The 12,148-nt window shown below is 42.9% G+C and overlaps 1 protein-coding gene across 5 annotated transcripts; it reads right to left on the bottom strand.

Annotated features, from left to right (window-relative positions):
* Positions 1 to 455: 455 nt before the first annotated feature.
* LOC119277890 (vacuolar protein sorting-associated protein 9A-like) lies at positions 456 to 8,733 on the bottom strand. Of its 5 annotated transcripts, none has more exons than XM_037559236.1 (7): positions 8,191 to 8,733; positions 7,976 to 8,123; positions 7,715 to 7,836; positions 7,039 to 7,080; positions 6,917 to 6,959; positions 1,324 to 1,527; positions 456 to 580 (listed from the first exon to the last, which is right to left on the bottom strand). In XM_037559236.1, exons 1-6 carry the CDS (start codon positions 8,289 to 8,291, stop codon positions 1,333 to 1,335), a joined length of 651 nt encoding a protein of 216 aa, XP_037415133.1. In that variant the 5' UTR covers positions 8,292 to 8,733; the 3' UTR covers positions 456 to 580; positions 1,324 to 1,332. The 5 variants fall into 5 exon arrangements, 4 of the variants coding, with proteins under 4 accessions (XP_037415133.1, XP_037415135.1, XP_037415136.1 ...); XR_005137372.1 differs by lacking the exon at positions 456 to 580 and adding an exon at positions 2,221 to 2,301 and having other exon boundaries at positions 1,496 to 1,510; positions 7,715 to 7,885; XM_037559238.1 differs by lacking the exon at positions 456 to 580 and having other exon boundaries at positions 869 to 1,527; positions 7,715 to 7,885.
* Between the last annotated feature and the right edge of the window lie 3,415 nt (positions 8,734 to 12,148).

The raw sequence follows: 12,148 nt of genomic DNA, 5'->3' as shown, positions 1-12,148 counted from the left end.
GTGTTTTAGATGGGCCGAGCCCAACAATTCAGCCTATTTGTTTTTTTTCCTGTGAATTTTTGGTCGGCTTCACAGGCCAAGCCCAACATTTCAGCCACTTATTTTCTAGGCCGCACCCTTTTACAGTCCAATTCTTGTTTGGGCCTCGGCCTTTTTTCAGTCCAATTCTTGTTCAGGCCTCAGCCTTTTTGTGGTCCTTTTAAATTTCAAACTCGGCCCTCTTACAGTCCATTTTATTTATTTTTGAAAATTAATATACTAGCATTGCTGAAACAGACCCCAACTATGTTTGGCTATGGCCTTTTTAAGGTCCAGTAGTGTTTGGGCCAAGGAATATTTCATTATTATGTTCACATCCAACTAAATACATTTATCACAAATTCAAATTCCCAGCATTTGAATAACAAGTACACCCAACATTAAATAACAGGTACAACAATTAAATATACACCCAATTCCTAGCAAGATCAGCATTACATCAAAATTCCAAGCAAATTCTGCATTACAAGTTCAATAACATATAAAGCGAGCCGCTGATTGGGGCTTCGAGCTTCTTCGAATATCTTTGGCCGAGGAACTCCTATAAATGAGAGGGAAAACAGATTAGTCACAAGTTCACAAGCACTGTTTGCATCAGTACATCGACATTCACTTAAAACATTTAAAGTGAAATAGATACATGACGTGACACAGGAGGCAGATGTTGCCAGACAAAGATGGCACTTGTATAGACCTTGAAAAAAAACCATACAAGTCAGTGATGCTCCAACACATCACTCATGGACTAAAATAACAAGATAAAGCATCACTAGGGATGCATACTGATTTTACTAATATGTTTTAATTGACTACTTTGGAGTTGCAGTATGTCTTAACAGCATGCTACACTCTGAACTTAGTGTTGATAGCAACATATGAAGTGAGGAGATTTGAATAGATTTTTCAAATACATGTGTTGGTATGGGAATGCTTCTCTAGAATGGTGTACATGTGCACAGATTTTCAAATAAATACGAGGACTCCTAGAATAGACAGAGAATGAATGAATGCGAAAGGCAGAGCATCATCTATGATGAAGACATCACCAGAATTCGTACTTACACGGGGAGACACTAACATGCAGGAATATGTACAGATTGTCAAAACTTGCATTATCCTACTATCACTAGCACAACAAGCTGCAGGTTGGCATATCCATGAACCATGTACCTCATGACAGATACAATATATCATCCAATGCTCGACTATGAGAAAAATTAAACAATTACACCTCACAAAGGCAAAGCAAAGAATCATGGAGCGAGTAGGGGGGTAGAAGGGGACCTGAGGAGCTCATCGGAAGTGGTTGTAGCCTAGGCTAAGCTTCACGATCACAGCGAGAGCCAAGGGAGGCAGCCAAGCCAACCAATGTGTAGCCATCATAGGAGCAGTAGCAGTGTAGCACCACCACTGCCGAAACCAGAACTGCTGGAGTGAATCACCATCACATGGGTCACCTCCACCGAAGGATCTAGCAAGGGGTAAAGTCTGCATGTTTCAGTACAAGCTAGTGACGTCAAAACCAAACAGTAGCAAGAAGAAGAGAAAGTCTAGTACATGATGATTAGTTGAAGAAATAGGAACTACATTCAGTAGTAATGTTTCCATCATCCTACTATCACCAGTAGAGTAAACTACGGGTTACCATAGTTCTGGAACCATGTACTTCACGACAGATGCATGTAGTAACACAAGACTCATGCCACCTAAAGAAAAATTATTCATTCAAGTACTGATGGCCTAAAAATCAATCTACAGACGATAGATAATAATAAACAAACGACAGCAGCATATTTTCTTCATTATATAAAGAGAAACTAACAGACTGTTATGTGCAAGCAGATGCACCAAAAGAAACTAAAGACCATTTATCTTAAGGATTCCACATAGCTGCCGAACATGCTTATCATCCAAGGAAAGAAGCATAGCTTTTTCAAGGGAAATCAATCTACAAATCTACGGATATTAGGACTATCCCTGTACAGAATATGACCTGAGCGATACATCAGGCAGTATACGCGTCTGGAGAGAAAGAATTACGACCCACAAGGCAGCAGCGATAGCTTCTACCTTCACATATATTTCAATACCTACTGCTATTGTCATGTATGTTAAATATGCAAGAGGTAAAAATGACAGTTATATACATCCATTGCAATCAGACTTGTGAAGAAGATAAACCACTAATGCACTTCAATCATTAATCCAACATTGCACATTTTCGCTCTTATAGTCAAGCAGCAGCCTCTTGTACTCAAAGGCCTATAAAATGAAATGGATAAGTTAGATTGATTACTGTAGGTGCAGCACATTTTCTGGAAGAGGCATAAACATGAAATGAAATAGATGTAGTATCATCACTACATGAAAGGAGCATTATACTTGGAAGGAAAAAACAGCATCCTGTCACCAAGCAAACACTACTTGATAGGAAACACTAGTAGCAGGAAGAGCTAGTTATGCATGATGTCTCAGGTTTAACAAAAGATCAAGACCACAATTTTAACAAGAGATATATAGTCAGTCCAATTGAACAAAATCTAAACAGTAGCATTATGAGTATTTAAGTGGAGATGTAGCAGGCAATCAAATGAATATATTCTGGAGACGATGAATGAAATTAGGCAATCAACAGCTTAGGCATGGGGTCCCGGTCGTCGATGGAGAGCATCTAATGCTCCAAATAAAACAAACTGATATGTTTAGCCAACCAAGAAGGGAAGCATTAACCAAACTGAGAAGCAGCAGTAGCAGCATCGATTTGAATTGCAAAAGCAGCAGTACAAAAGTTTCAGTTAAAGAAAAAGTTTCATTTGGTTTCATTTGTTTCTGGAATTGGAGTGAAAGGGAAGCACTACTATTGTTGCTGCTGCTGCTTGTTTCATATGGAGGGCAGAGAAGAGAGCAAGAATACTCCTACACTACTGCTGCTACACTTGCTAACAAGAGCATTGCGCTACACTACTCCTACACTGCAGAAAATTAAACCAAACAGCAAGCAGAAAATTAAACCAAACAGCAAGCACTACTACCTGCAAGTCCTCCAGTAAAATGGTTTCAGTTAACTAACAAAAAATGTTTTAGATAATTTTAATTAACACAAAGAAGAGAGAAGAAGAGAAAAGAAGAAGTTTCATTTATTTTTAGTTAACAGTAAAAGGTTTCAGTTCAAGTACTCCAGCAAGAAAGCAAGCAAAATGTTTTAGTTAAATTCACAGAAAAAATAGTACTACTGCTACAGTAGGTGTGTGTGTGTGCTTTCATTTACTTTAAAATGAGACTACTGAAAATTAATCCATATGTTTGCAAAGGAGGATATGTGAAATTAATCCATATTTTTGTAAATGCATTTATACTCCTTTCATTTACTTTATTTGTAAATGCATTTGTACCCCTTTCATTTACTTTAAAATGAGACTGCTGAAAAGGAGTACTCCTTTCATTTAATTTACTTTAAACTGAGAATACTAAAAAGGAGTACTCCTCTCTTGATAAGTTGATGTAAATGAAATCCAGGAGTATGTGAGAACATGGCCATTTGTATGATCATTTTTGTATTCATACTCCTCCACTACTACTCCTATACTACTGCTGCCGCACTTGCTAACAAGAGCAGTGCACTACTGCTGCACTTGCTACACTACTGCTGCACTTCAAAAAGTTTTAGTTATGGAAGCAATATTCAGAACTCCGCCTATGTTGTCTCAACATAGCCGGTCCCAAGCCCGGGTAAAGGAGGAGGGTTGTGATAGGCTTGGCGAGCCAACGTAAAAACTCAGCCACTCTTATGGAGATGAAACCCAAAAGCCTAGGAGGATTCGCTTAGGTAGCTGGAACGTAGGGTCTCTGACAGGGAAGCTTCGGGAGCTAGTTGATGCAGCAGTGAGGAGAGGTGTTGATATCCTTTGCGTCCAAGAAACCAAATGGAGAGGACAGAAGGCGAAGGAGGTGGAGGATACCGGCTTCAAGCTGTGGTACACGGGGACGGCTGCAAACAGAAATGGCGTAGGCATCTTGATCAACAAGAGCCTCAAGTATGGAGTGGTAGACATCAGGAGATGTGGGGACCGGATTATCCTGGTCAAGCTGGTAGCTGAGGACTTGGTTCTCAATGTTATCAGCGCATATGCCCCGCAAGTAGGCCACAATGAGAACACCAAAAGGGAGTTCTGGGAAGGCTTGGAAGACATGGTTAGGAGTGTACCGATTGGTGAGAAGCTCTTCATAGGAGGAGACCTCAATGGCCACGTGGGTACATCTAACACAGGTTTTGAAGGGGCGCATGGGGGCTTTGGCTATGGCATCAGGAATCAAGAAGGAGAAGATGTCTTAAGCTTTGCTCTAGCCTACAACATGATTGTAGCTAACACCCTCTTTAGAAAGAGAGAATCACATCTGGTGACTTTTAGTAGTGGCCAACACTCTAGCCAGATTGATTTCATCCTCTCAAGAAGAGAAGATAGGCGTGCGTGCCTAGACTGTAAGGTGATACCTGGGGAGAGTGTTGTACCCCAGCATAAGCTGGTGGTTGCTGACTTCCGCTTTCGGATTCGTGTCCAGCGGGATAAGCGTGCCAAGGTCGCTAGAACGAAGTGGTGGAAGCTCAAGGGGGAGGTAGCTCAGGTGTTCAAGGAGAGGGTATTTAAGGAGGGCCCTTGGGAGGAAGGAGGGGATGCGGACAATGTGTGGATGAAGATGGCGACTTGCATTCGTAAGGTGGCCTCGGAGGAGTTTGGAGTGTCCAGGGGAAGGAGAAGCGAAGATAAGGATACCTGGTGGTGGAACGATGATGTCTAGAAGGCGCTTAAAGAGAAGAAAGATTGCTTCAGACGCCTATACCTAGATAGGAGTGCAGACAACATAGAGAAGTACAAGATGGCGAAGAAGGCCGCAAAGCGAGCTGTTGGTGAAGCAAGGGGTCGGGCATATGAGGACCTCTACCAACGGTTAGGCACGAAGGAAGGTGAAAGGGACATCTATAAGATGGCTAAGATCCGGGAGAGGAAGACGAGGGATATTGGCCAAGTCAAATGCATCAAGGACGGAGCAGGCCAACTCTTGGTGAAGGACGAAGAGATTAAGCATAGCTGGCGGGAGTACTTCGACAAGCTGTTCAATGGGGAGAATGAGAGTTCTACCATTGAACTGAATGACTCCTTTGATGACACCAGCATGCGTTTTGTGCGGCGCATCCAGGAGTCTGAGGTGAAGGAGGCTTTAAAAAGGATGAAAGGAGGCAAGGCGATGGGCCCTGATTGTATCCCCATTGAGGTGTGGAAAGGTCTCGGGGACATAGCGATAGTATGGCTAACCAAGCTTTTCAACCTCATTTTTCGGGCAAACAAGATGCCAGAAGAATGGAGACGGAGTATATTAGTACCAATCTTCAAGAACAAGGGGGATGTTCAGAGTTGTACTAATTACCGTGGAATTAAGCTGATGAGCCATACAATGAAGCTATGGGAGAGAGTCATTGAGCACCGCTTAAGAAGAATGACAAGCGTGACCAAAAATCAGTTTGGTTTCATGCCTGGGAGGTCGACCATGAAAGCCATTTTCTTGGTACGACAACTTATGGAGAGATATAGGGAGCATAAGAAGGACTTGCATATGGTGTTCATTGACTTGGAGAAGGCCTATGATAAGATACCGCGGAATGTCATGTGGTGGGCCTTGGAGAAACACAAAGTCCCAGCAAAGTACATTACCCTCATCAAGGACATGTACAATAATGTTGTGACAAGTGTTCGAACAAGTGATGTCAACACCGATGACTTCCCGATTAAGATAGGACTGCATCAGGGGTCAGCTTTGAGCCCTTATCTTTTGCATTGGTGATGAATGAGGTCACAAGGGGTATACAAGGAGATATCCCATGGTGTATGCTCTTTGCGGATGATGTGGTGCTAGTTAACGATAGTCGGACGGGGGTAAATAGGAAGTTAGAGTTATGGAGACAAACCTTGGAATCGAAAGGGTTTAGGCTTAGTAGAACTAAAACCGAGTACATGATGTGCGGTTTCAGTACTACTAGCTGTGAGGAGGAGGAGGTTAGCCTTGATGGCCAGGTGGTACCTCGGAAGGACACCTTTCGGTATTTGGGGTCAATGTTGCAGGAGGATGGGGGTATTGATGAAGATGTGAACCATCGAATCAAAGCCGGATGGATGAAGTGGCGTCAAGCTTCTGGCATTCTCTGTGACAAGAGAGTGCCACAAAAGCTAAAAGGCAAGTTCTACAGGACGGCGGTTCGACCCGCAATGTTGTATGGCGCGGAGTGTTGGCCAACTAAAAGGCGACATGTTCAACAGTTAGGTGTGGCGGAGATGCGTATGTTGAGATGGATGTGTGGCCACACGAGGAATGATCGAGTCCGAAATGATGATATACGAGATAGAGTTGGGGTAGCACCAATTGAGGAGAAGCTTGTCCAACATCGTTTGAGATGGTTTGGGCATATTCAGCGCAGGCCTCCAGAAGCTCCAGTGCATAGCGGACGGCTAAAGCGTGCGGAGAATGTCAAGAGAGGGCGGGGTCGACCGATTTTGACATGGGAGGAGTCCGTTAAGAGAGACCTGAAGGATTGAAGTATCAACAAGGAGCTAGCTATGGACAGGGGTGCGTGGAAGCTTGCTATCCATGTGCCAGAGCCATGAGTTGGTTGCGAGATCTTATGGGTTCCACCTCTAGCCTACCCCAACTTGTTTGGGACTAAAGGCTTTGTTGTTGTTGTTGTTGTATGGAAGCAATATTCAGAAGAGTATAACAAAGAGATGGTACCCTATTCATTCCATCAGTTTATTAACATCATGCACAGGAGTACAGTAGATGCATATGTTAACATCAGTATATTAACATCATGCCGAAGAAAGGCCACCTCAAGATCTTTTTTTCTTTCTGTAAGCTTTATCTTCAGTGCCCTGTAATCACCAAAAGGCAATATCAGAAATTATCTTGTAGACTAACAATATCACATAGCTTGGCAGCGACTGCACATACCTGCAGTGTCCGGTCTTCCAGGCCTTCTTGTTGTCGCCGATACTGCACAAACATTAAGTAACAAACTGATCAGCATACAGAGAGTGTAAATTTGACCTCGTAAATGAAATGTTCTGACATCAAATAGCTCCATTCTACAACTACATAGACCCTGGACTAACAGTCTTAAACACAACACCGTCCAGATTAAACAAAACCAGCGCCAGTCTACACTGTTATGGTCTCGAGCTCATTGATAAATCACTATCCACACATGAGCCAAAGACATGCACATCTCAGACAAGAGGAAACTGAAGTTCAATGACAAAGGGGATCTAGAGCTGTTCCCTGGCAGGCCCGACTCCAATCCCCTGTGCCCCACGATCTGCAATGGTTCCCCTCCTAAGCTGTAAGATAAGCCTCATCATACATATAGATGTAGCACAAATGCAGTAGTACCAGACCAAAAAGGGACGGCAACACTCGAATTAGGAAGCCTGATATGTTTAAGGAACGAGTAGTATAGAGTCCTAATACAGTAAAGTGGATCGGCCTACTATTATTAGAAAGCAAAAAGGCTCAGCGTCGGATTTGCAAAACTGAAACTGACCAAGTGTCTGGACAGGTGCTGCCATCAACAGCAAACAGCTACAGCCGGGGGGGAAAGGAGCAGCGAGAACAGAGGACATGGGCTTACCAGCCAGGAAGCCTCGTTGTTGAGGACCTTGGGTATGTCGAGGTGATGGGGCCTGACAAAGCGCTGCAGGAGGCCGATCTTGTCCGAGACCTCGGCGTCGGCGGCCGCGTCCTTCGGCGAGGCTGCGAAAGTGCGGTCGAACAGCTTGGTGATGATGTACTTCTTGAGGCCCTGCTCGGCACGCAGGGGGAAATCAAGCAGAGGCGTTCAACGCGAGGATCCCGAAAATAAAAATTTATGACAGGAAATTGATTCTGAGACCTCGAGCGCGTGGTCGATTTCCTGGTGGGTGGCCTCGGCCCAGAGCGGGTGCCCCCGGATGGCCGCCTCCATCTCCGTGAAGAAGGCCTGGACCCTGGCGCCGTCCGCCTCGGTGCTGGGCTCGTCGAGGGAGATGGAGGTGAGGAAGCTGCGGGGGTAAAGCTCCCGGTTTTAGATCAGATCCACGCAGAGGGAGAGGGGAGGGAGGGACTGACCTCTTGATGGAGCGGAAGAGGCCGGCGGCCTCTGGGCGGCGCATGCGGTCGAGGAAGCCGTAGAAGTCCACCCGCGACGCCGCCGATGTGGGGCTCTCCATCCCCGCCCGCTCGCCCGCAGCGAGAGAGATTTGGAAGTTTGTCTCTCTGTCGGAGCCGGCAAGAGAGAGAAGACGAAGATGCGGATGCGGTTGCGGATCTGGGCCCCGACGGTGCGGACCCCCTCCGCCAACGGCATCCTGCCGCCGGCCGCCATGGAGGGGTTGGCCATCGAGGAGGAAGGGGTCTCAGGCTAGGGTTTCGTCTGGGAGTGGGGAGTGTCGCTCGGCTCAGCGTGGAGGAGGCCGGGATTGGGATCCAGAGAGGAGGAGGATGAGTCGTGGAGTCGGAGGGTTGGAGGGGATCGATCCATATCGATCTCGCCGGACAGAGGGCGCCGGAGGTGGCGGCGGACAGAGGGCGCCGGAGGTGGTGGCGGCCAGGGAGGAGTGGACCGCTAGGGTTCGATCGAGAGAGAGAGGAGGGCACGAGGGGTTGGGTTGGGTTGGGTGCGTGGGAGGAGTGCAAGTTGTGGGTTGGGCGACGTGGGTGAGACAGGCGGGCCGTTGGATCCAGGAGCATCCGACGGTGATTAGGCACGATCCGCCAGAGATGCTTCTGGACCAATCAGAATGCAGTATACAAGCATTACATTTTGTCCATCTAAATTAGTCGTAATCGACTAAAAGTAAGGTGCTAAATCATATTGCCTATTTTATGATCTGAAAAATAAAAATAAAAATAAAATACCTTCTCATATGTCATCAAATTTGACCTTAGTTTTCAAGAATAATGACAAATCGAAATAAGACAAATATCTTTTAAAAGAGTTAGGAGAAATTAGTTTTTTTAATCATTTTCCATTTTTAAAGTGTCCAAAATGAGTTTTTTTTAAGGACATACTATATATTTGTTGTAAAATTGTACTAAATCATTTTTTAAAATAATAGGCCATATATAATGCACAACTGACCAAATGGTTGAGTGTCCAAAGTTTTTATCCACCTCTCGTGAAAAAGACAAATATCCGCCAATTTAGTTGGTAGCGGGTCAAATTTGAACTGTAGCTGCCTTGTAATTTGCTCTTTATTTTTTCCAAAAATCATTTCTAGATACATAAGTATCTATTTAATCAGAGAAACACCAAAAAAATTCCAAGATTCAACCACTAGCTAGGAACGGTCATTCCCGTGGTTTTGACCGCATTTTGAAACGGGCATAAAAAATTCAAAAAAATCAAAAAAATTGGGAGACCTTCGCATTGTGTCATTATATGTGGCCAAGTTCCCAGGAAAAATAATAAACTTGTAATACGGCAATTATTTTTAAAAAGTGTTCTCAAAAACGAGCTATCACGTGTGGAGATCAATGGCTTTCAAGACAAATGATCAATCTTATGGCCACATTCATGAAATAGTTTGTTCAAATGATCTTATATTATGCACAATGGTGCATATTGGAATGGCAAACAATATTGCCAAAGAAAGTTTTCATTTTCTTTGGACGAAAAAATCATTTTCCATTTTTCGACTGCCCAAAAGGAGGTTTTTTTGTGAAGAACCTACCAAATAATTGTTGCAAAATTGGACCAAATCATTTTGTTAAAATACTAGGACATATTTAATGCACAATTGACCAAATGGTTGTGTGTAAAAAGTTTGGATCCACCTCTCGTGAAAAAGACAAATTTCTTCCGATTCAGTTGGAAGCGGGTCAAATTTGAACTGTAGCTGCCTTGTAGTTTGCTCTTTATTTTTTCCAAAAATCATTTCTAGGTACATAAGTATCTATTTAATCAGAAAAACACCAAAAAAATTCCAAGACTCAACCACTAGCTAGGAACGGTCATTCCCGTGGTTTTGACCGCATTTTGAAACGGGTATAAAAAATTCAAAAAAAATCAAAAAATTGGGAGACCTTTGCATTGTGTCATTATATGTGGCCAAGTTCCCAGGAAAAATAATAAACTGGTAATACGGCAATTATTTTTAAAAAGTGTTCTCAAAAACGAGCTATCACGTGTGGAGATCAATGGCTTTCAAGCCAAATGATCAATCTTATGGCCACATTCATGGCATAGTTTGTTCAAATGATCTCATATTATGCACAATGATGCATATTGAAATGGCAAACAATATTGCCAAAGGAAGTTTTCATTTTCTTTGGACGAAAAAATCATTTTCCATTTTTGAGTGCCCAAAAGGAGGTTTTTTTGTGAAGAACCTACCAAATAATTGTTGCAAAATTGGACCAAATCATTTTGTTAAAATACTATGACATATTTAATGCATAATTGACCAAATGGTTGTGTGTAAAAAGTTTGGATCCACCTCTCGTGAAAAAGACAAATTTCCGCCGATTTAGTTGGAAGCGGGTCAAATTTGAACTGCAGCTGCCTTCTAGTTTGCTCTTTATTTTTTCCAAAAATCATTTCTAGGTACATAAGTATGTATTTAATCAGAGAAACACCAAAAAAATTCGAAGATTCAACCACTAGCTAGGAATGGTCATTCCCGCGGTTTTGACCGCATTTTGAAACAGGCATAAAAAATTCAAAAAAAATCAAAAAATTGGGAGACCTTCGCATTGTGTCATTATATGTGGCCAAGTTCCCAGGAAAAATAATAAACTTGTAATATGACAATTATTTTTAAAAAGTGTTCTCAAAAACGAGCTATCACGTGTGGAGATCAATGGCTTTCAAGCCAAATGATCAATCTTATGGGCACATTCATGGCATAGTTTGTTCAAATGATCTCATATTGTGCACAAGGGTGCATATTGGAATGACAAACAATATTTCCTAAGGGAGTTTTCATTTTCTTTGGACAAAAAAATCATTTTCCATTTTTCGAGTGCCCGAAATGAAGTTTTTTTGTGAAGGACCTCCCAAATATTTGTTGCAAAATTGGACCAAATCATTTTTATAAATTACTAGGACATATTTAATGCACAATTGACAAAATGGTTGGGTATAAAAAGTTTTGATCCACCTCTCGTGAAAAAGACAAATTTCTTCCGATTCAGTTGGAAGCGGGTCAAATTTGAACTGCAGCTCCCTCATATTTTGCTATTTATTTTTTCCAAAAATCATTTCTAGGTACATAGGTACCTATTTAATCATAAATACATGGTTTGGTGGCGATACGTCGAGGTTTGGAAGGTGGTCGAGGGCCCCAACTCTAGAGCGCGTAAACTCGCATGCCCGCCGCGTGGTTACCGCGTGACCGTGGCGTTGCCATGTGTTCTGGGAGGCCTAGGCATGTCTAGTAGGTTGGGAACTCCCCAGGTAGGTGCTAGGAAGAAAATCACAATATAAGATTCTCACGAGGAGACCGATCAATGCTCAGACATGAATAAGCAGCCAAGTGTTTGATTTGCGGTACAGGAAATGCACATGGCTAATGGGCATGAGTTTTGGCTGAGGCTGATCAGTTACTAAGAAGACTGTATTTACAAATTTTCACCTCAAAAGGAGGAGCCTAGGTGGTACTTGCTTTGCAAAGTATCACATTGGACATAAATACGAATGTTGAAGCTGGGCTCAAAATAATGAATGGATTGAGCTGGCATTTGGTGGAGGATGGTTATTTGGGCATAGGTAAGCACTGTAGAAAATGGATACCATTTGGACGTGCCAAAGTGGTACTTCCTTCACAAAGTGTTGCTCTGAACAGAATAGGAAAATGAATATTGTTGAGTTATTTTTGAACTAGGCAAGGAAGGTTTTTGACATATTTGATGAAGATATGATCCAAATAATTTATGAGAATTTTTTGGGAATTTTTGGAATAACAGAAATATAGGTTGCTTCGCAACCTAGGGCAAAAATTGACACATGGACATGACACATAGGCAAAACTGATGAGATGGCGCCTAGTCATCACAACCCACCACAATCTACAAGGCTGTGACCATC

This window comes from Triticum dicoccoides, chromosome 3B (assembly GCF_002162155.2).
Source record: "Triticum dicoccoides isolate Atlit2015 ecotype Zavitan chromosome 3B, WEW_v2.0, whole genome shotgun sequence".
In the NCBI taxonomy this organism is placed as follows: domain Eukaryota; kingdom Viridiplantae; phylum Streptophyta; class Magnoliopsida; order Poales; family Poaceae; genus Triticum; species Triticum dicoccoides.
The sequence above is the reverse complement of the archived record's forward strand: the minus strand, read 5'-3'. Positions and strand labels throughout refer to the sequence as shown.

Coding starts and splice junctions, on each gene's coding strand:
- LOC119277890 (XM_037559236.1), bottom strand. CDS start 8,291: ATGGAGAGCCCCACATCGGCGGCGTCGCGGGTGGACTTCTACGGCTTC. Junction 8,124..8,190: donor CTCTTCCGCTCCATCAAGAG/GTCAGTCCCTCC, acceptor TTACCCCCGCAG/CTTCCTCACCTCCATCTCCC. Junction 1,528..6,916: donor AAAGAAAAAAAGATCTTGAG/GTGGCCTTTCTT, acceptor TGAAACATGCAG/ACTTTACCCCTTGCTAGATC.